Below are 21,806 nucleotides of genomic sequence, written 5' to 3' on the forward strand. Positions count from 1 at the left end.
GCGGGAGCAAAGCCAGGCGCCCCGAGCCCCACCTCCGTCCGGACGCGCGCAGACGCGGCCACTCCAAGGGCAGTGCGGTGCGCCTCGCTTCCCCAGTGCCCCCATCTGGCTGACACAGGCCACCGGCCTCCGGCGGTGCCCTGAGCGCCGGCAAAGCCGAGCGGCCCGAGGCGTCGCCACGGCCTCCCACCAGACCCAGACCCGGCGCTCGGCTTACACGCGGCCTCGTCCACCGACAGCTCGTTGGCCAGGATGCCCCCGATCTTGCTGAAGGCGGGCATCTGGATCCCGTACTTCTCCAGCTCGGTCTTCATGTTGTTGATCTCCTCCTCTGCGGGCGGAAGCGAGACACCCGCCACGTAAGCGGCCGCCCCACGACTCGGAGGACACGGGGAGGACGGCCCCCCTCAGAACTGCCCCGCGACCGGCCGCGGCCACACCCGGAAGGCGGAGGCGCGTGGCACGGCGCCGGCGTCCCGCATCGCCGCCATCAAGGGCGTCAGAGATGGCAGAACCTGAGACGGGGCCGTTCCCCGAGGGCTTCTGGCACCTCCTCCACGGACTGAGGACAGCCACTTCCGGGCGCGCGAGGGCCAGCCAGGCCTCCGAGCCTCACAGCCGGAGCCATTTCTGAGGCGGGAAGCCAAATGACAGAGGAAACACGCAAGCTTGGCCCTTGCCCTGGTCTGAGCAACAACTTCCGTGGAAGCAAAGTGTCACAGATAAAAGTTTTATTAGCAATTTCAGAAACTCCCAAGCCTTTAAAATTATCACCAGTGTCCTACCCCTAGGCAGCATCCCACTGGGCTCGCCCCAGCACCTGGCTCTAACCCCACCCAAATGAGGAGTCTCCCGGGAACAGGCTGGCTGGGCAGCGCCCTTCCCCCCCGCACGGCAGGCAGGGCCCCCACACGTGAGCCTGCGGGACAGATGTGGGTGTGACGCACCTCACGTTTTGCAGGCGACATCATAAATATCACCCGTCGGGGTCACGCCCGCCTGATGCCAGACGGCAGTCTCTCAGTCCCGGAAGGCAGAGAGGCGCTCGCCCACAGCCAGGCGCCCCACTCTCCCTCGCTGCCAGCGTCTCCGAGCCCTGCGCGCCCCAGGTGTGTCCACCTACGTCAAGCACTCCCTGCCAGCTCGAAACTCCTTACCTGTGAAGTCAACCTTTCCATACAGGTCCTGAATCTGAGGCGCCAGGCCTAGTTTGAACAGGTACAGACTAGAAGACACAACAGGCGAGAGTCAGGCCTCCCCGCTCGAGCACACTGCTGAGGCTTAAAGCGCAACACCCGCGACAGGCCCCACAAACTGGCACGCCGAGAGACAAATGCCCGCTCCGGCAATCTGTCTACTTTCCTGTGGTCAGTAAGTTGCAAGTAACAAGACATTTGAGAAAAGGATTCAAATAGCAAAACTTGGGTGAACTGAGACTGCTAGTGGAAAATTTCGGCTCAGACCCTTTGAGTGTTTTTTTAAGTACGAATCATCAGTCTTTACTTCTCAATAAAAAAAGAAATGCAGGCTGCAAGCCCCTGGCGGCGGGGCAGCGCGGCTCTTGCTCAGCACTGCCTGCCTCGGCCCAGCGCCATCACCGCCTAGGCCGCCTCACCGTGGCGGTGTGGCGCGGCGCGGGGCCGGGGAGCTGAGCCGCGGGCCTGGCGGTCAGAGCCGGCACGCAGGGAGGGAGGCAGCGGGCCGAGCAGGATCCGGGGTCCGCGCTGCGGGAGTCCAGACACCTGAAACCAGAAGCGCCAGGGTGGCCTGCAGATTTGCAAGCAGGCGGTAGCCCTCGGCTGGCGCTACAATCGGACCACAATGGCCTCGCAGACCCCTCACCGGAATCGCCCGCTCAGCCTCAGTGGCCAACACCACTTTCCAGTCCTCGTGCCCGCTCGCCCCGCGACCTTCACGAGTAGCCGGGCGCCCCGCCGTCAGCGGGTAGTGGGGCTCAGGTCGCTGCCCCGTGCGAGCCGTGCTCTACAGACGGCCCCACTGTCACCGCCCGTTGTGCAATAGATGACCCGGAGGCCACTGTGCAGATCTCAGAGGTCACCCCGAAGTGTCCTCAAGACGTGGGCTGGCTAGTCCCAACTCAGCCCTGAGAAAGAGAAAGTATCGGAGACGTGCGGGGAGCTGGGTCTTATCAGAGACAGAATACAGCCGACGAGTAATTCAGTAAGGCCAAAGTACAGTGGACTGGACGGTCAAGATGCTAAAAAAAAAAAAAAGCCAGGAAGGGAATGGCCGTGACCCCCCAGCGCTCCCACACCCCGGCACCCACGCCCCAGCCAGAGCACCACCTCGCCAGGCTGGCAGCAGAGCTGATGGTGCGGGCCGCCCGCCGAGCGGGCAGCGAGGCCTTGGTGTCTGTTGAGGGAGTGGCCGCGACCCGGCCACGCGGCAGGGCAGGGCAGGGCGGCCGCACAGGTGTCCCCAGCTCAGGCCGCGCCAGGCCTGCTCCTCCCCACCTCAGGCCGCGGCCCGCAAGCGCTCGCCAGCCAGCCACACCCCAGTGGAAACCCTCTGACAACGACCCGTCCCTCAAGCTTCTTTTCTGAAACTGCCGTGTTACCACTGTGCGGCCTCACGCTAAGCACCTTAAAGGAGAGAAAAGCGGGGCGCGACTCCGGCCGTGGGGCCGAGGGCGGTGGTCAGTGCGCACCGGCCGGCGAGCGAGGGAAACAGGACGTTCCCAAAGCTAGAGCAGTGCCCTCGGAGGTCTGAACCAAGGGATGGCGGCAGCCCCGCGCCGCCTTGGGGGGCGCCTCGTCCCTCCCGCGAGGACGCGCCCTGGGCGGGAGGGGCTGTGCCCAAGGCGTGGTTTCCACACAGCACTTGTTGCCCCCTGCGGAGCCTGGGCAGCCGCCAGCAAAGGAAGGAGCCCTGGAGGCCTCTCCTCTCGCAGGCCAGCGGAGGCCGTTCTCTCTGCCGTGGCCTGGCGCCCCCACACCGGCGCACTTCCTTCCAGCACGCGAGTGACCGGTCTAAAGGCCGGGACCTCCAAATTTACTAGGAAATTGTGGGTACGTTTGCTTTTCAGTTCCTACCTACCATATCAATGCGACAATTATTTAAGAAACAAATGACTCGATGGGAAGGACCTCGGTCCCTAAATGATCTCCAACTGCTTGACATTTGCTGGAGTTACCTGAAGACCCTGCCAGAATGTGCTGCCGTGAAGACCATCGAGACATCACATCGTTTGAGATTCAACTTACCAGTTCGAAAACACATGGTGAATGATGTCGTTTTGGTCGTTTTGGGGTATTTTAAGTGAAAAGGAGGCTGAGTCCCAAGTGAAATGCACGCTATCGAAGCAGGGACTAAGGACGGCAGACAACCGCCTCGGCCCGCAGTGGCCCACGCCCCAGGCCCGGCGCGGCCACGCCGAACTACCCCGAAGGAGAGCTCTGAAGATAGGGCGGACTCTCCTGCGTTCGCAGGCTTCGTGCTTACTGGGTGCAGCTGCCGCGCTAAGCCGGCCGCGGCCCGGCGCCAGCCCTACGGGGCAGAGCCCAGGAGCCCGCGGCCTCCGCCGCGACGCTGCCGCAGGAGCAGCCCGAGAGCCCTCTCAGCCACTTCCGGGCCCCTCTGGCAGCGGGCAGGGGCAGGGCCAGCGCTCGCCGGCCTCGCTCCCTTCTGCCCCCGCCGCCGGCCTCAGGGTGCGCAGAAGCGCGGCGTTACCTGAGCGCGTGGATGCAGTAGATGCATCTCGGCATGTTCTTTCTATCGTAGATGTCTGTCGTTTCTGGGTAAAAGATCTAAGGAGAGAGAAGCAGAGTAAGGCGCCGGCCCTGGGCGCACGCAGCGCTCCCCACCTCGCCAGAGAGACGCTGCACTGGGGAGCAGGGTGCCCCCCCACCCCACCCCACCCCCGGGCGTCCTGTCCATGTGTCCATGCTACACTGTGGCTGGAGGGGAAGCGCTGTGCTGAGAGCGGGGATGTGATCTCCCCCTGATCCTCTCCAGACTGTCTGTTCACTTCCCAAGACGGAGGCCTCCGCAGAGCTGGGCGTCTTCTGAAGACGCCCAGAGCACAGCTCAGAAGGGATGAAAACAAGGCTGCGGGCAGGCTGGAGTCAGCCTGCGGACGCTGGGAGCCGGGCCTGACTGCTGACCACAGCGAAGCCCTGGCCCAGAGGCTCTGGCGCGGGGCAGGGAGAAGCCGCTCTGGGGAACGACGCGCCGGGGTCCTCGGTCACGCCAAGGCCCAGAGGCTGGACAAGTGGAAGCGAAGACGCAGCAGCCCCACGGCAGAGGAGGGCGCGGGCACCGGGGAAAGGCGGCTGGCCTCGGGTGTGAGGCCCCAGGTGGCGGAAGTGCCCAAGGAGGACGCCCGGCAGCCCACCGGAGCCGCTGTGCCCTCAGCCAGGGGACTTCCAGGCAAGGGGACCCGTGCTGCTGCGCCAGGCCTGCACCCAAGGGCGCCCGGCCGCAGGTTCTGGGAAGCAGCACAGGCCAAGAAATCTAGGGGCTACTGGGGGCAGACTGGAAACAATTTTTTAAGATATCACAGTAATAGGCTACATCGTGGAGGAGCTGGCCCGCAGAAACAACAAACTGTCACGAAGAGCCAAAAATGGAGACCCGAAGCAGACACGGGGCCTGTAGGTACCAGGGCGACGTCCCCCAAGAGTGCCCGCGAACGGGGGTCAGCGCCACTCGTCAGGCACAGCAGTGGCTCTGGCGGGAGCAGGAGCCCGCGACCCCAGGGGCTGGGCTACGTCACGGCGGGGCCCTTCGGAGCAGCTGCCGAGGGGCAGCCCTCTGCCCCAGAAGCCTCTGGGGAACTGCGTTTGCTGCAAGTGTGGTCCGGGACAAGGCGCTACCGTCAGAGAGCAGAATCTCAAAAGCACGGGGCGGTCACAGCGCTACTGGCAGGAGACTGGCAAAGCTCTCGGAAGAGGCTGAGCGGCCGCTGCCCTCGGGCACACTGCAGAGCAGGAACAGGAAGCCACAGGCGCACACCCTGACCGAGCAGCTGCAGGCACTGACTGGGCCGCCTGGCATCGGAGGGGCCGAATTCTCTCACATCCCAGAACCGGGAGGAGAATCGCACTCTGCTCTGAAAAACGAGAGGACGGGCGCCAGCCGTGTGCGGGGCCCCAGGTCCAGCAGGGAGCTCGCAGGGGCCCGCACGGTGACGCGCCACACCCCGCTTGAGTGGCCTCTCTTGGGCTGCGACAATCTGGCCCCCACAGGGGAGCGTGAAGAAAGCAAAGCACCGAGACCCGTGGCCCGACAGGAGAAGCGCACGCCGTCCCGCTGCTTCCCGAGAGCCTCCCTTCACCCTGCACGCAGGAGCAGACTCGTCTCGGCCACACACCGCTTCGGGACCCGGGGCCCGTCTGGTTTTGCTTTTGTTTTTGTCACTTAGCGCATCCCAGGCGACGCCCTTGTCAAGTCGGAGGCGGGGGCAGCCTCGCACGGCGGCGCTGCAGCCAGCCCAGCGGGTCATCGCCGGGGCCCGGAAGGGGCAGGGGGCTTGCGGCCAGCAGCTCCTGCCACACAAAGCTGAAGGCTTCACAGTCACGGTGCCTGTGCCAGCCTGGTGTGCTGGGGATGGAACCAGGTCCCACAGGTGGGGCGCTCAGGTCAAAGCTGTGGGACGGGGGCGCCTCTCACAGAGACCATCAGGATGGCTTCTGGGCCCAAGGTAGGGCTGGGCAAAGCACTCGGGCTTACAACACCGCATCAAAGCCTCACCGCGTCAGACTGTACATTACCGATGGGTGGTTTGTCCGTATCAATTATGCAGCGGTAAAGCTGTTAACAGAGCATGCAGCTACCCCAAAACCAGACATAAGAATAAAAGGGACTACGGGCCTTTGCATTTTCTGGAAACAAAATATGACTCTCCATACTCCCTTCATAGCTGACTACTTTGAACCTGGAAGCTGATATCTCTGTATTTCCTGAAGTCAAATACTAAAGACAAAACAAAGATTTGGAACTGTACACATTAAAAACATGAGCCTCGCGGTGTGTGGTTTTAAGCTAAGTCTACAATTTACAGAACATGCATGGTAGGGAATTCCTCTGACGTGTGAGAGAGCAAAGAGAACTGGCCCCGGGGCAGCAGAAACATGACCTCGGGTCTCCAGCCCGGCCCCGCCATTACCTTGGGCAGCCCGATCTCGCCCATGGCGTTCAGCCACTGGATGACGTTATCCGTGTGTCGGAAGTGGAGGCCGGTCGCCTAGGACGAGCAAGGAAGACCTGAGCTTCGGCTGGCGAAACGGGCAGGCGCCCGTAACCGGCCTTGCGGAAGCTCGCTCTCAGACCTGACGAGGGGCCCTGAGGTGAGGGCGCCCGAGCGGTGCTCACGCTCCAGCCCCGGAGACGGCCACCGTAGCGCCTCCTGCCAGGGGCCCCCAGGCCCAGAGCAGTCTCGGGGGGCGCTGGCCTCGATCCAGCCTGCCTTGGCCGCAGCCGGCCACACTCTCTGGTACACCATCTTTTTGAAACAGAGTGAAACAGAAGCTCTGTGGGCCACAGAACTTGGCCCCCGCCGACACCCCAACTTAACCGAGCAGGCGCCCCCCCTCCCCTGGGCCGCAGGAATTCACCCTTTCCCGCATCTCAATTTTCTGAAACTGGATCGCCTTCCTCATTCTGCCTTGAACTCTAGTTCCCAGACCATCTCTGTCTGGAGAAACTATTGTTTTGAATGTGCCGACAAACCTGGCCTGGCTAACAGGGCAGCTGAAGCAGTCATTTCCCTAGTGACCTCCTCCAGCTTCTAAGAAACAAAAACCCAGAACCGTGAAAACCCCCAGCTACACGCCACCCTCGGATGCTCCGGAAGTCCGGACCGCTGAAGGGCCTCTCCGCTGAGACCTGCGCCCGCACGGCCAGGGCCTCTCCTGACTGGACACAGCTTCTCGGTGCCTCTCCGGGACGCGCTGCCACCTTCTTTCTCCCTGGGGCCCGTAAGAGCGTGAGCGCCAAGCGGGACTCACCTTATACCTGGTCTGCTCTCGGTCATAGATCTTCTTCAGGGACACCACTTTGGGAGAGAAGAAGTTCCCCAGTTTGGCCAGGTACACCCCATTCCTGAGCCCCTCCTCCAGCTCCGTGGTGGGGGGCAGGTCTTCCCCGAGGCACGCTTCCATCCACCTGCAGCAAAGGAGACAGACGTGAGGAGAGAGGGAAGCGCCAAACTCCCAATCCAAGCTCGGCCGCCACGCTCCTCGGAGATGTCTGAGGCGAGCGCGCGCGGCCGGGGAGCGGGGCGCCAGGCGCCAGGCGCCGAGGGAGGCTCGTTTCCCAGCGGCCTAGTCTGGCCCAGGGCGCCTGAGGTTTCCGGGGCCTGGCCCCTCTGGCCCTGCTCCCTCCTGGCTGCGACAGAGCAGCTGGCCCCAGACGCCTGTCCTCGCCCCCAGGTCACTCCTCACCACTGCTAAGGAAACCGCAGGCACCTCAGCCGTCCAGGACGTCAGTCTGCTGCTCTCTCCTATAGTTTCCGAGCTCGGACTCCACAGTGACATTCTGCGCTCGGGTTTTGGGGTGAGCAGAAAGTCAATGACCTTCCCTACAACTCTGAAGAGAATGCCAGTGGAAGGTGGTCAATTAATGCTTAAGTGCTGGTTGGGGGTGAGGAGAGGCTGCCAGGAGAGGAAGAGAGAGCACCCCTCAGCCGCCTGCTCGGGCTGTGGCAGCCGGGAAGCAGCGCGGCGGCGTCCCAGCGAGACGGGCTGGCAAGGGTCACCTCGCGTGGTGATCCAGCATCTGGTGTCGCTGGCCAGCCTTTGCATAGCTTAGGAAAGTGATAGCTCTGTTCTCAAAAAAATGTACGTGCACTTAAGTTTAATATACGACTCCAGGACACGAGTTTAAAAAACCCTAATTTAAAGCTGTTCTTCTGGTCATTTGGAGGAAGAACAGGCCCTGGGAGGCCCTGGGCGCGTCACAGACTGGAGAGGAAGAGCCAGTCCTGCCTCAAGAGCAAAGGAGGCCCCTGCTGGCAGGGTCAGGCTCGGGCCTGTGGAGCCGTCCAGCCACAGCAGGGTCCTCCCCAGCCAGGGAGGGGCCCCGGGGCGCAGCAGACCCCCCTGTCTCCCCGCCCCCACCCCCAGCAGTGTGTCTCAGTGCATCCGCCTGTTCTGCTCCCAACTCTGTCTCTGGGGAGTCCTCTTACCCCCCCCACCTCTGGCCAGCACCCCAGCTTTTGTGTGCATAAACAAACAAATCTCAATAAACAACAAAAGGAAACCAGAGTTAACAGCACCATTTCAGCTATCAGACCAGAGGGGTTTTAAAAGACAGACGCGCAGACCAGTGCGGGCGTGGGTGCGGGCAACCCTCAGCCTGGCAGGCTCGGCAGCGCGAGACCTGCGGAAGCTCTGGGGGGTGGGGGGAGGCGTTCTTTTTAAAGTGCTTTGGTGACTCAGGCACAGAGGACTGGAGGAGCGACTCCGCCCGGCGAGGCGGGACGTCAGAGGCGCGGCAAGCTCACGCCGAGATGCCCGGGTGGATGCCCGGTGTGAAACACCCCGCAACACAGGCCTTGGGCACAAGTCCGGGAACTTGGGGAACAGCTGGAGAGAAGTGTTAAAGGGCGAGGGCGGCCCTGAGAGGGCACCAACATTCCTGGGGTCGAGTGGGGGGGACCCAGGTGGATGCCGGGGCTGAGGCGGCGGCAGGCGGAAAGGCTGGTGGTGGGACGTCCACGGGGTGACCACTGAGATGGAAAAGGCACAGAATGATGTAACAATAAGCTAATTTAAAAAAAAAAAAAAGAGAGAGAGAAGACCAACATTCACGAGGGGAATTAGAAATTAGAGAAAACAGTCATTTTGGCAAAGTGAGGGCCAGGGAGACTGGCGATGGCAAGCCGGGAAAGGAAGTGGGGGGCAGCCCTGACCACACCCCAGAGGCAGAGGGAGGGGCCGGCCGGGAAGGGCGGGGCATGGCGGGCAGGTTATGTGGGGAGAAGGGGCAGATATTGGCAGACCAGGAAGAGTGAAGGAGGCCGGGTGGTGCGGAGTGAGTCTCCGTGACTTGAGGCGCCGGTGCGACCCCGGCCAGGGAGGGACCCCAGGGCGCAGCAGACCCCTCCTGCCCCCTCAGCAGTGGGCTTCAGCGGATGCGCCTGTCCTGCTCCCCGATCTGGCTCTGGGGAGTCCGCTCAGCCCTGCGCCTCTCGCCTGCACCCCAGCTCTTGTGTGCATCAATAAATCCTAAAAAAACTAAGAAGAAAGTGAAGGACGGACTGGCGATGAAAGTCGGGAGCGGGCGAGGGCTGAGCCCGAGGGCTGAGCCCGGCGCCTTCGCTGCAGCTTCCTGCCTCCGAGGGGCGGGCCTGTCCTCGCAGCCCGCGGGAACTGGGGGCGGGGGCTGGCTGGGGGCGCCCCACAGAGCAGCTCCAGGGCTGGGCCTCGGCCCCACCGGCCAGACAAAGCCCGGCCTAGCCGCGCCGAGCAGGCCCGGGCGGGCGGGGCTGGCTGGCAGAGAGCCCCGAGGGATGAATGAGGGTGGCTGGGAGCGAACCGGCTGAACAGGTTCTGGGCAGCTCGGAAGAGACCAGAGCCGGAACTGACGCCGACCGCGAGATTCGGTTCCTCCAGGAGCGCGAGATTCGGTTCCTCCAGGAGCCGCTCCCCTGCGGCCACACCCAGCGCGGCCCTGGCTGCTGCAACCCTCTCGGCTCACCAGCGGGGCTGCTCCAGCAGTCCTGCCGGGGGGAGGGGGGCGGCCTCCCAGGCTGTGGGCGCCACTGTGGGCAGCGGCTGCGCCCCAGAGAAAGACGTGCACTCCTGCGGGATGGGGCTGCTTCCCCAGGAAGTGGCCACTGGGGGGGGGGGCACTCCTGCCGGGGAGGGGCTGTGCTGACCCTCTGAAAGGCCTGGAAACAGGAACGAGACCTCGAGGCCTGACCTGAAAGGTCCCAGCAGGGCCTGACGGCTGAGCCGCGACAGCGGACACTGCTGTAGTGTCCACTCGGGATAGACAAAGGCTTGTTCTCCAGGAAGCAGAACGAGAGATCCTGACCCCATCTGCTGTAGGAGGAAGTTGTGCGCCACCGCGGGGGCGTGGGCGGCGCCAGGTGCGCGGCAGCGCGGCCCGGCTCTGGGCGCCAGGACAGGCCTACCCTAGCGGTGGCTGCGGACTGGGCCAGGGTGTCAGTTCCGCTGCCCAGAATCACACAACGCAGGTCAGAGTGTTTCAGGAGCCTCCTGGCCTAGAGCGCGGGGCCGGGCGGCATCTGCCCAGGCCGCACAGGAAACGGGGCTGCGCGGCCTCGTCCCACGGGAGTGGCTGTGTCAGCAGAACAGGGCGCAAAGGTGTCCAGGACCAAGGGCCGGCACTTCCCCTACGGGAGGCCGCCCTGAGCTGGTCAGCAGAGGGGCGGCTGAGTCTGAGCCTGCCACGCCCGGGCAGGGCTCTGAGCCTGCCACGCCCGGGCAGGGCCCCAGGAGGCAGCTTCCGCAAGGCTGAGGCGGTGGCGGCTGCCGGGAAGGTCTCAGGGAGAGCCAGCGCCCAGGCGGGAGGGGCAGGCGGAGGGGCCGAAGGCGGGGCGTCCCCAGGGCCCGGTGCCGCTGGCTCTTCTCAGGTGGAGACACCAGCTCGGTACAGACGGACTTGGCAGGGGAAAGTGCCCGAAGAGAAGAGCGTCACAGGGGCTGGGAGCTGCCACGACGCCATCATGACGTCTGCGGCCACCTGAGCAAGAGCAGCTTCAGCAGGCTGGGCGAGTCCGAGGAGGGGAGACGAGGCCCCTGGGGGGCGCAGGCCAGGGCCCAGCAGCTGGGGGGCTTCCCGCCCGCCACCCTCCATCCCTGGGACAGCCGCTCTGTCCACGGGGGCCTGGGCCCCAGGGGCCGGAAACGCTCTCCCTGCGACTCCCGCTGCCAGGGTTTTGCCCAAAAGCTTATCAAGTTATCCAACACAGAAACGAAGGAACTGTATTTTAATAACACAGGAAACTAAAATAAAAATTGTTTTTAAGTAACTTGAGAACACAGGTTACTTAGGGGAGACAGATGGTTGGCTGGTGGGTCCAGTCAGGTCAGTCAGCTGCTCTGCCCGGGAAAGCCTCTGTCCCTGGGCTTTCCTACAGCGTGTTCGCATTTTTTTAAGCCTTTTGCAACTTTCTTGATGATCTCTTAAGGTTTACCTTTGTTTATGCACAAAAGAGCTAGGGTGCAGGTGGGGGTGGGGGTGAGCGTGAGAGGACAGGACTCCCCTGAGGCAGAGTGGGCAGCGGAACAGGTGGGTCCACTGAAAGCCACCGAGGGGGCAGCGGGGGGAGAGGCGGAGTCTGCTGCACCTGTGGGTCACTCCCTGGCCACAGATGGACCCAGGCCGCAGTGGCCTTGATCACACTGGGACTTTAACCCCTGCGCCACCAGGGAGGCCCAGCAAGGACTTTTTCAGTTAGGCAGGTAACTGATGGTTCCCTGCCATTCCCTGCATGGTTCCCCTGGGGTGGGCGGGGGCCGCGCCTCTGAGCGCCTCGGCCCACAAGCGCTTTGAAGCTCGCGTCCACGTCACTGACCCCTGCTCCCACCACCTCAAGAGTCGCAGGCCTTGTGCCGCCCGGGCCATGCTGTCTCGCCGGGCCTCAGCCACCGTGGCCGGACTCCAAGCCACCAGGGAGGGCCTGACCCGTTTTTGTAGGGAGATAAAAGTCATGTAACATACATTCGCCGTTTTACACTCCATTAAGAGGCCTCCCTGGTGGTGCAGTGGGGTGAGGCGCAGGGCTGCGCAGCTGGCTGCCGCCGCCTCAGCACAGGTTCAAGCCCCGCCGGGAGGTGACCCCGAGGCAGCAGACCTCTCCTGTCTCCCCGCCGCGCCCCTCAGCAGTGTACTCGCCCATCTGCCTGTCCTGCTCCCCGCTCCGTCTCTGGGGAGTCCTCTCACCGCCCCCGCACCTCTGGCCTGCACCCCAGTTCTATAAGCACAAATAACTAAACCTTTTTTAAAAATGTATTTTTTAACTACTACAAGAAATCATGGGAGATGGTTTGGTATTTGATCAGTAAGGATAAGGCATCTGAGGTGGCATAAAGTCCAACAGCTAGTGACAAATTTAATAAAATCAAATGTCTTCACATCCAAATCATCGTGTGCATCTTGAGGTTAAAAGTTGCAGGACAATCTGGAATAGACTTTTACCACACAATAGCCACCTATGCCACAAAGATCAAGCCCTTCGGCATATAAAGAGCTCTCACAAACCACTAAGGAAAAAATCCAATAACCCAACAGAAAATGAACAAAGAGTCTGCCCAGAGTTCACAGGAAAGAAAGATTCTTACCTTCACGCAGCATCTACCGTGAAATACCACTCTCACCCATACAACTGCCAAGTGTTAGAAACCGCCGCAGGCTGGTGGGCACCGGGCAAGGCGCCCCCGGACGCCCGGCGGCACGCAGACCGGCACGCTCCCACAGCGAGCCGACGACACTTGCCGGGCCACGCGCGCCCCTCCGACTGGCCAAGCTCCCACTGCCCTGCAGCCACGTCCGCGGGCGCAAAGCTGCTGCCCACACGCCTGCAGCAGCAGACGCCGGGAGACGGCGCCGCCGCCCCGGCCCAGAAAGAGACGCCCTCTGGGCTGCGGGCGGCCGGCGGGAAGAGCAGCCCTCCTGCGCCCGGCCGGCGCCCCGACAGTGGCCGTCGGGAGGCGGCTTCCCCCACGCTGCACCCGCGGGCCTCTGCGAGGAGGGCCGCCCCCGCCCCGCGCCGCGTGTTTCTAGGTGACGACGGAGTTTCCCGGTTTGATTTATCTTGTAGTTGTGAACACTAAGTCCCCACCTTCACTGGGCTTTATTTAATAGTATTTATAACGGCCTGTGCGAAACTTGCTCCACATCCTCTTCACGTGTATCCCCAGCGCTGTCCTAACGTCACTGTAAGCTACAGCCTCTCACAATGCATTTCGCATCGCCTGGGCTGGCATTCCGGGCGCCACTGTGTGCGTGTCGGCCTCTGTGTCGAGGACCTGCCGAAGTCACCTGTCAGTTCCAGCAGTCTGCTGGCTGACCTGTGCTGCTGAGCAAGCGTGTCGCTGCGACTGGCCACCGTTGTGTCCCCAGCGGTCACACCGTCCCTTTCCCTGTCTTCCTGCTACGACCAAGGATAACATATTCCTCGGTAAAAGGTTCAGGGGCCCCCTGGTGGTGCACGGGGGGGGGGTGTCTCAGCACTGTGAAGATCCGCAGCCCCTGCAGCCCGAGTCCATCCCCGGCCAGGGAGGCCCCCGCGGCCCAGCAGACCCTTCTGTCTCCCCGCTGCCCCCTCACCCTGGGCTTCAGTCCATCTGCCTGTTCTGCTCCCCACTCTGGCTCTGGTGAATCCTCTCATCCCCCAAACTCTGGCCTGTGCTCCAGTTCTTGTGTGCATAAACAAGAAAATCTGATTGTTAAAGAAGAACAATTTGGGGGGACATCCTGTGTCTTCCCAATTTTGCACGAAGGGTGCTCAGTAATTTATGGTCACGTGTAAACTTTTTGCGTCCCATTTATTCTTAGTTTGCCAAAAGACTGTACTTATTTACATATTTATTTCTTCTTCCACATACTTCTTCCACCCTCAGCGTGTTTAGATTTCTACCTCCTGAGCGCTGGCTATCGCCCCAGGAAGCCCTCTTCTCCTGCGACCTTTCGGCTCGTGACCGTGAAGGCAGGGCTGCAGCAAGGGTCTCCACCACGCCCCTTACATCTGACACCTCCCTGCCCTCTTAACAGGAGTCCTCAGAAAGAAAATTTTTAATTTAAAAAAAATAAGGCCACATCTACCTATAAATAGTTCTGTGGCCATCCTCAGGTTTTCAAAGGAAAATCCCCCACGTCAAGCCACTGTGGAGCACGACACCTTTCCAAGCTAAGTCCAGCAGGGTCAGAGCAGGGGCCCGCAGGAAGCACTGTTACAAGTCACCTGCGAGCTAGCTTGTTTCCCTGAGCGGCTTGCAGGCCTCCGCGGGGGGCAAGCGAGCCCAGCTCTCCAGTCAGCAGCGCTGAGGCGCACCATCCCTGCCCTTCCTGATCCAGGTGGTGGCCTCTGGGACTCGGCCCTCTTGCCTGAGGCCCCTGGAGCTTCAGTCTTAGGAGCATTCATGGGTGAAGGCTTAGAGATCTCCAGCTGTGGCTCCTGACTGGGGCCTCTCGCTAGGCTGACTTCCAGGTGAGCGCCTCAGTCTCCCAGAGCTGCTTGCTCTGAAGTCCTGTTCTCCCGACCCCAGACATCTGCCCCAAAGTCAGGCCCGGCTGGCAGCTGCCTGGCCACGGCTCCTTCTGCTTTCCGTTATGATTTCCAAATGAGTCAACAGGAAGGTATTCTGAGTAAAGACGAAATAGAGGCCTTCAGACAGGCTTTCCTCCACCCACACCACCAAAAGCCACAGCTCTTGCCAAGTGACCCCAGGCGGTTTCCAGCCCGACTGCCACTCCTGCCCGCATGAGGTCACCATTTCGGCAAGGAGACTCGGAGAGCCGAGTGCCTTTGTAGGCCGAGTTTAAAGCAGATTCCGGGTCGCGAGGACGAGCGCTCGGCGGCACCCTGGTCCGCAGTCCCCGGACACAACCTCTCATCCGCTCCCGGGGCCCGTCAGAGCACGCAAAGCCTGTGCAGTCCCAGGCCGCCTGTCCCCGGACACCGCAGTCACAGACGCTGTCACGCCGTCCTGTCAGCGACCTCTCCCATCCGCAGCGCACGCCTGCTCGTGTCCACCTCTGCGCAGGGCCCGCGGCTCCCAGCGAGTGAGGTACGACAGACCCGAGGCCTCGGAGGACACACGTGTCCGAGGCAAGCCCCGGCGGCGTCCGGAGTGGAGCGGCAGGTGAGGGGCGCAGCAGAAGTGGGCTGCGCCACGGGTCGGGGACTCGCCGCAGTGCTGGACTGCAGCGGTGGCCTCTGGCGCCAGCAGAGGGGGCGGGGGGCAGCGCGCATTCACAGAGGCCTGGGCACCCCACAGCTCCGTGACGCGAGTCGAGATGCTCGTTTTGCCCTCCTTGAAACAACAAAGCCTGCGTCTGTGGAGTGCCCCTCCCGCTGCCCCTGACGTCGCTACTGCTGCTGTCGGCACTGTTCTCAGGCGCAGAAGTAGGAGCGGCAGAGCAGCCGGGTGGAGGAGCAGGCTCCGGAGTCTGCGCGGACCTGAGGCCCCGTCTACCGCCTACCGCCTACCGCCTACCGCCTACCGCCTACCGCAAGGGTGGGTGGGCCCAGGAGCTTTGCTTTCTGTTCGGGGAAGATGAGCGCGATCCCTCCCGTCACGGAGTGACACAGGCGGTCGAGCGCAGGCCTGGCGCGCGAGGGTGGCGGGTGCTCGCACGCAGCGGACACGGCGGCAGGGAGGGCCGGCGGGGCACACAGGAAATATGTGGCCGTCCTCACCAGCTGCTGGGTTGGCCTTTGTTTGCTCTTTGCTACCACCTTCTAGCAGCTGTGAAGTAAGTATCTGAACTCTTGAGGTTCCCTAAAAAGCCTCCCTGAAAACTAACAAGTCCTTCTCACATACAATTACAGGGGAAAATTTTAAACAACGTTTAAACATAACCAAGAAAGCTTCTTCTTCACCGTGAGCCATTAGCCAGATAGAGGGTTAAGTTTCTTTGAAGCGCAGGCTGATCTGCCCGGGCAGGGGAGGGGCCCGGTCCAGGGGCTCCGCTCCAGGCTCCAGCTCACGCCTCTCGGGGCTCAGGGCCCAGGCTCTAGGCAACCAAACCTGGGATCAAACAAACAGCCCCTCCCGTGAATCACTTCCGTTGGTCTGGCCTGCCGCACTCTGACAGACACTTCCTGCGAGGGTTATTAAGCAGCTCGGAGGAAGGAGAGCAGGGAGCTCAGGCCTGCCTCCAACAGGCATCCCCGCCCGGACCGGTGCTGCAGGAGGGGCCAGGCAGAGAGGAGCCAGGCAGCGTGCGTGGCTGGAAAATAAAATTTGTGGAACAGGTGCACACGGGCCCTCAAATACCTTTATTTCCTCATCGGGGCATTGAAGCAGACCAACGCAATTGTTGCTCGGGCCTCTAAGGCCAACAGAAATATATTTGCCAGGTTAGGTCAAACTAATGGTCCAAACAGCGCAAAGTGGGCCCCTGGGGGCGCAAGGGGTTCAAGCGCAGCGCCAGAAGCTGTCAGCAGCCCCTGCAGAGGCCCGCTCCTGGCTGGGCTCCCCACAGTGTCTTTCAGTCAATCGCCTGTTCTGCTCCCCACTGTCTCTGGTGAGTCCTCTCACTGCCCCCCCACCACCCTGCCACCTCTGGCCTATACCCCAGTTCTTGTATACATAAATAAATAAATCTTAAAAAAAAAAAAAAAGCCAGCAGCCAAATCATTTGCTCAGCCCTGACTGGTGGGCGTCCGTCTCCCCAGCCGGCCGCTGGTGCTGCTTCCCTGCGGTCACACTCACTGCAGACGCATGAAAGTTAAGGCAGTTGAGGTCTTTGCCCAATTCTCTAAACTATCTCTGTCACACTATTCTTCATGACATGAACTCATCACAGGCCATTTAGTCTATTAACAAGAGTTGAGAGGAAAAAAAATTAATATTCCAAAACTACAACTGCAATAGGAAAAAGCAACCATTCGCAGAAGCAAGGAGAAAAATCAAGAGGGTAGAAAACCAAGCCAGGAAACAGAAGCTACCGTGAGAGGTGCTGACGGAGTTAACATAAACAAACAAAATGAAGACCAAGGTAAAGCACAGAAGCTCTAATCTGGCTAGCTCTAATCTCTCCCGGACAAACACAAACATAAAACAGAAGTAATGAATCAGAACTAACTATTAAAGGTGTAACAGACAGTTGACAGCTCAAGCAAACGAACAGCAGAGAGAGTACAAATCAAGAAGCATCTGGCAGCTGGCAACATCACCACGCCCAGCTCGACAAGTCTCGAGGGAGCTGCTCTCCAGGGGCCTGAAGTCAAGCAAGCTTCAGGTGCCGCCTCCAGATGCAAGCAAACGCCGTGCCCGTTCTCTCAGGAAGACTGAAATCCAGCTCCTGTGGCAGGACAGCCTGCAGCGAGAGCCGCCCTGTGACGGCCGACAGAGCGGACACCGGCTGCTGACAGGCAGTTTCCAAGCACCGACTCTGAGACGCCTGAGGCTGCGTCTTCTCGGCAACGACAGCATAGGAAAATATACAACTTCCACTTTCGGCAAGTTTAGAGAAATTAAACTACCTACCACTGAATTGATAAGAGAAATTACAAACAGAAAGGTGAACTCTTAAAGGCCGTAACTTGTTAAACCGTGTACAGTGAAAACAAGCGCTGCAAGGGAAAGTCACGGGGGCATGGGGCGAGCCAGACGGAGGCGGCCGTCAGTGCCAGGAAAACAGGCCCCAAAGGGTGAATGGGCATCACCAGCCCTGAGCAGTAACGCGACGCCGAAGCGCGCAGCGGGCGGCCAGGCGGCGGCCGTGGCCGGCCTGGGCCCACAGGCACGAGGCGGCTCGCGGACCAGGTGAGGGCCGCGCGCAAGTGCACGCCCGGAGCCCTGGCCACAGGGTCTAAAGTGGCGGCTCTTTCTCCCAGCCTTCCCTTCTTCCTCAAGAGCGCCGCACGGCAGCGAGAAGAGGCAGCGTCTCCCGGCCCCCTCCCGCCCAGGCCCGCTCCCACGGCGGCCTCCGGACAAGCGCCTTCGCCTGGATGAAGAACCAACGCTCCGGGCGCGGCCCAGAGCGGTCCCAGCCCCGGCGCCCCGGCTCACCGGCCCGGCCTGGGCCTCGCAGCTCGGCGGCGGCGCCACCAGCACGGACGCTGAGACTCGCTCCCGGGCCAGGCGGCTTGCGAAACCAGAATCCCAACCACACCTGCCAAACCGAAAGTTGCCTCTCGTTCACCTCACACCGCTCGGCAGCCGATACCGCTGTCAGCCATTTTGAGTTCTGTTCCACTGAACGCTAAGTATCCTGCCACCCCACTCGCGGCCTCTCACTGCCGCTGACCAGCTGACCGCCGGCGTGACCAGGCCGTGCTCCAGTCTAGCGGGGCCCTGGCGCCTGGCGAGGCTGGCCCCGCCCCGTCACACGGCTGCCGGTGCCCAGAAAGCCCCCTGGCGCGCGGGCGCCCCTGAGCAGATGCACTTGTGGACGCAGCCCTCTGGCCAGGATGCCGCCGAGGAGGCGCAGCAGGCGGGTCTCAGGAGAGGTCGGCGCCGTGGTCCTCAGCTTGCACTGGTAAGCCAGCCCGTCCTCCCCTTGACGTGAGCGTGCGGCGCGTCCAGCTCACATGGAGCAGCCGCGCGGTGTGGCCGCCCCAGCACCCTGGGTTCCACGGGGCCCGGCACCTCCTGCAAAGAAGCCCCCAGTCGTGACTGCCATCTGTCCAGTTGGGAATTCTAGAACTGCGCTCTTCCTCACCTGTCACCTCCCCGTCTTATCCCTGGCCTCATGGACGTCTTGGCTTCATCCTCACCAGCAGTGTGCCAGTCTGGGAAAGCCAGCCTTTGCCGGGGCCCTGGGCGCTCAGAGGAGCGCGAGCCCACTGCCTGTCCCGGAAGATGCCGGGGCAGCAACAGACGCAGGCGCGGCCGCTGTTGGCACCCGGTTTCTTTCCAAGGCACTTTCACAGCGCCCCCAAAGGACAGCAGGTTTCTGCATTGGGTCGCTTGGGCGAGCCTGCCTCGGGGAGGGGGCAGGGACGAGAGCTGGAGGGAGAGGCCCAGGCAGGCTCCAGGCCACCACGACACCACGGCATCAAACTGAGCGCCCCAAAGTGACCCCGGGAGACCACCCCTCTGCCTGCCGCCCGGTCCCGCCCTGCCTGACGTTCTCTCGGGTCTTTTCACCAGAACCTGCTGATCTTTCGATGGTTTCCCCTGGGCGCGCCTGAGCGCCGCCACGCCACATTTAGCTCCCACCTCCTTCCTGACGAAAATGCTCTTCGCTTCCCTACACAACTGCTCCTCAGTCAAAACCAGCGCAAAGCCCAGCCAGAACGGGCAGGACAAACACCCGCCCCGCCGGGCCTCAGCGCCGCGCTGCAGCCCGCCTCGCCCCCCTCGGAGTACTGAGGCCCAGTTCTAGGCTGCGGCTTCTCTCAAAACACAGAGGCCGAATCCTGCATTTTCTAGTTCCCAGCCCCGCCCAGGCCACCCTGTGGGATCCGTCCCAAACCTCCCCACAGAGCCCTGGGCAACACAGCTCACGCCCCCGCCCTGTCCGCCACGCCCGGTGGTCTGCACACCCACACTCAAATCTCCCTGGCCAGCCCCTGGCAAGTCCAGCCACAGGTCCAGGGGCACAAGGGCTGCTGCCCGCTGCCCGGGAGCTTTCAGGGAGGGCAGGGCTATAAATAGAAGTGGGAGGGAACCTGTCCCTGGCTCTCCCAGCCTTTCCTCCGGCCTGGGCTGCTGCACATTCCAGACCCTGGGGCTGCTCCAACGTGGAAGGGTGGAGGCTGTGAAGGAAGCCGGACGCGCCCAGCGCCCACTTCAGATTCAGACCGGCAACCTGGCCTTGCCCCGGCCCCGGCCCCGGGGACCTGGCTCCTCGCGTGACAGTGCCGGCTGCTTTTCCTCGTCCTCTCTAGCTGCAGAGCCTGAATAAGCGCGTCCACAGTCGCTGTTCCAATGTGATCTTCAAGCAAAAACAGTCACTGCACCCAGATTCTATAGGCCTATCTCCCCCAGATGGCCGCTGCCGTGACGCCAGGCCGAAGGCAGCGTGTGGCGGGGCTGCACCCTGACCGCGCCTCCCTCTCCCGCAGCGTGAGCGCGGTCACCAGTGTCACCTAGTGACCAAACGCACCCACTGAACGCCTCAGGGACCACGTGGCAGGGTTTAAAGGGAAGAGGGTCTCTTCTTCCCTGGAAAACACCTGACAGAAGATCGTCTCCCAGGGAGCACGGAAGGGCGTCCTCCCGCGAGGGAGCGTCCTGGCAGTGGAGGCCGCGGGGCGGTCCGGGCCCTGAAAGCGGCACTCTGGCACACTGCCAGAGTGGGATGGAGCAGGCTGAGTGAGCCCGCAGCACCCAGGGCCTGCCACGGCGACAAGGCTTGGCTTGAGGGCACGGCGGGGAGGCTGCGGGGAGGCTGCGGGGAGCGCGGCCAACCGGCCAGCCCTGTCTCTCACGGGGGAGCATTTAACATGCACGCGGGCCTCCCCGGTGGCGCAGCGGTCAGCACGCAGCTCTGCAAGCCGGCCGCAGCCGCTTCCGTGCGAGCGCGATTCCCCCATGGGAGCAGCACCCGTCTCCCCGCTGCCCCCGCAGCAGTGGACTTCACAGATCCGCCTGCTCTGCTCCCCACTGTCTCTGGGGAGTGCTCTCACCGCCCCTGCACCTCTGGCCTGCGCCCCAGTTCTGTACGCACACATAAATACATCTTTTAAAATAAAAGACACAACAGGGCGCCCTGGTGGCGCAGGGGTTGGGGCGCAGCTCTGGGAAGCTGTCCGCAGCCGCTGCCCCTGGCCAGGGAGTGACCCCCGTCTCCCCGCTGCCCCCTCAGCAGTGAGCCTGTTCTGCGCGCCACTGTGTGTCCGGGCATCCTCTCACCCCCGCACCTCTGGCCTTATTTGCATAATAAGTAAAAAGAAGTCTTTAATTAAAAAAAACACCATGTCAGGACCGTCGCACCCAGGCCCACCGGACCCCGCCGTCTAGCGCCCGCCTGGCAGAGGCCCAGCTACAGGGAAAGCCAGTCCGCGATCAACCACGGCCAAGGGCCAGGAAACGCAGGCCCCGAGCCCGGGTGGCAGGAGAGTCCGCCCAGACCCCTCCGTGAGGAAGGGGCTTCTGCAGCGCAGGCCCGGCAGGACAGCAAAGGCAGCAGCGCTCTGGCGGGGCCGGAGCCCTCGGCCCGGGCAGCTCCAGAGCACTGGCTGGCGAGCCCCAGCCCGCGGTGTGATCCGCAGCGCCAACGGCAGCGGGCTTACTTCGGCTCGCAGGCCCGGCGCAACTTTGGAAAAGCGGCTCCTTGATGACGCAGTCGCCTCCTGCCGTCTGACCTTCTCAGAAACGCAAGTGCCGTTACCACTCTCCCTGGCCACTGGTCATCCCCAAGCCTCCAGTCTCCCGGGAGGCGCGGGGCTCAGGACGGCGCCTGATTCAGGAGGGCGCGATGCTAGTGGGCGGGGCCCGGAGAAGCCAGGACCAGAGAGGGCAGCGGGCCAGCCAAGTCCTCGGAGAGGAAAGGGGCAGCCTTCATCTGGGTCTGGGTTCGCACCTGTCTTACGGTGGCATTTTAAGGTTTTCAAAATTACACGACAGAACGCTCATTTTGAACACCCTTCGAAGCGCTCCTGACCCCTTTGGGCTTTGATCACAAGCACCTCGGCGCCCCTGGCTAGCCCCTTCAGGGTGCGCGCCCTGTAATACACCGGGCAGCCCCGGGCGGCGCAGAGCACCCAGCACCACAAAAGGGGTGAGCTGCTGACGGAAAACTGAGCCCGGAGCCGCGCGTCAGGGCGCACCAATGCAGGACGGCCGCTGGCAGAGGGCACTGCCTCGGGTGAACGGGTAACGCCACGGGAGACCAGCGAAGCGTGGACGCCTCGCCCCTCGGCCCTGCAAGCCCCCTGCTCCCCTCAGCGGGGGCCCTGAAACGTGCACGGAGCAGAGCCGACAGCACGAGCCTGGGCCCGACCGCCCGCCCGCAGAGGCCCTGCGCGTCGCGGCAGACGGCGGGGGTCTCACTCCCTGAGCAAACCCCCCCCTCCCGCAGGCCCGGCCGCCCAGCCCCGTCTCCCACCTCTTGGCCTCCTCCAGGTGACAGAGGTACTCGTAGGCAACGTTCTGGCGCCTGCGCTCGTCCATCTCCTCGGCGGTGAGCCTCTCATTGTCCAGGACAGCTGAAACGGCAGAGGGGGCGTGAGCCGCACCCCCCCAGCGCTGCCCAAC

The 21,806-nt window shown here is 62.6% G+C and overlaps 1 protein-coding gene across 1 annotated transcript in view; it reads right to left on the reverse strand.

The window, feature by feature from the left end:
* The window catches only part of IQGAP1 (IQ motif containing GTPase activating protein 1), a 73,753-nt gene extending 52,002 nt beyond the window's left edge, over nucleotides 1-21,751 (reverse strand). The window contains 6 exon segments of the mRNA XM_012732691.1: nucleotides 218-331; nucleotides 1,158-1,225; nucleotides 3,691-3,767; nucleotides 6,128-6,205; nucleotides 6,969-7,125; nucleotides 21,658-21,751. Coding sequence (XP_012588145.1) covers nucleotides 218-331; nucleotides 1,158-1,225; nucleotides 3,691-3,767; nucleotides 6,128-6,205; nucleotides 6,969-7,125; nucleotides 21,658-21,722 — 559 coding nt within the window. The 5' untranslated portion in view covers nucleotides 21,723-21,751.
* Between the last annotated feature and the right edge of the window lie 55 nt (nucleotides 21,752-21,806).

This window comes from Condylura cristata, unplaced genomic scaffold, assembly GCF_000260355.1.
Source record: "Condylura cristata isolate star-nosed mole 26May11 unplaced genomic scaffold, ConCri1.0 scaffold00035, whole genome shotgun sequence".
Classification (NCBI taxonomy): domain Eukaryota; kingdom Metazoa; phylum Chordata; class Mammalia; order Eulipotyphla; family Talpidae; genus Condylura; species Condylura cristata.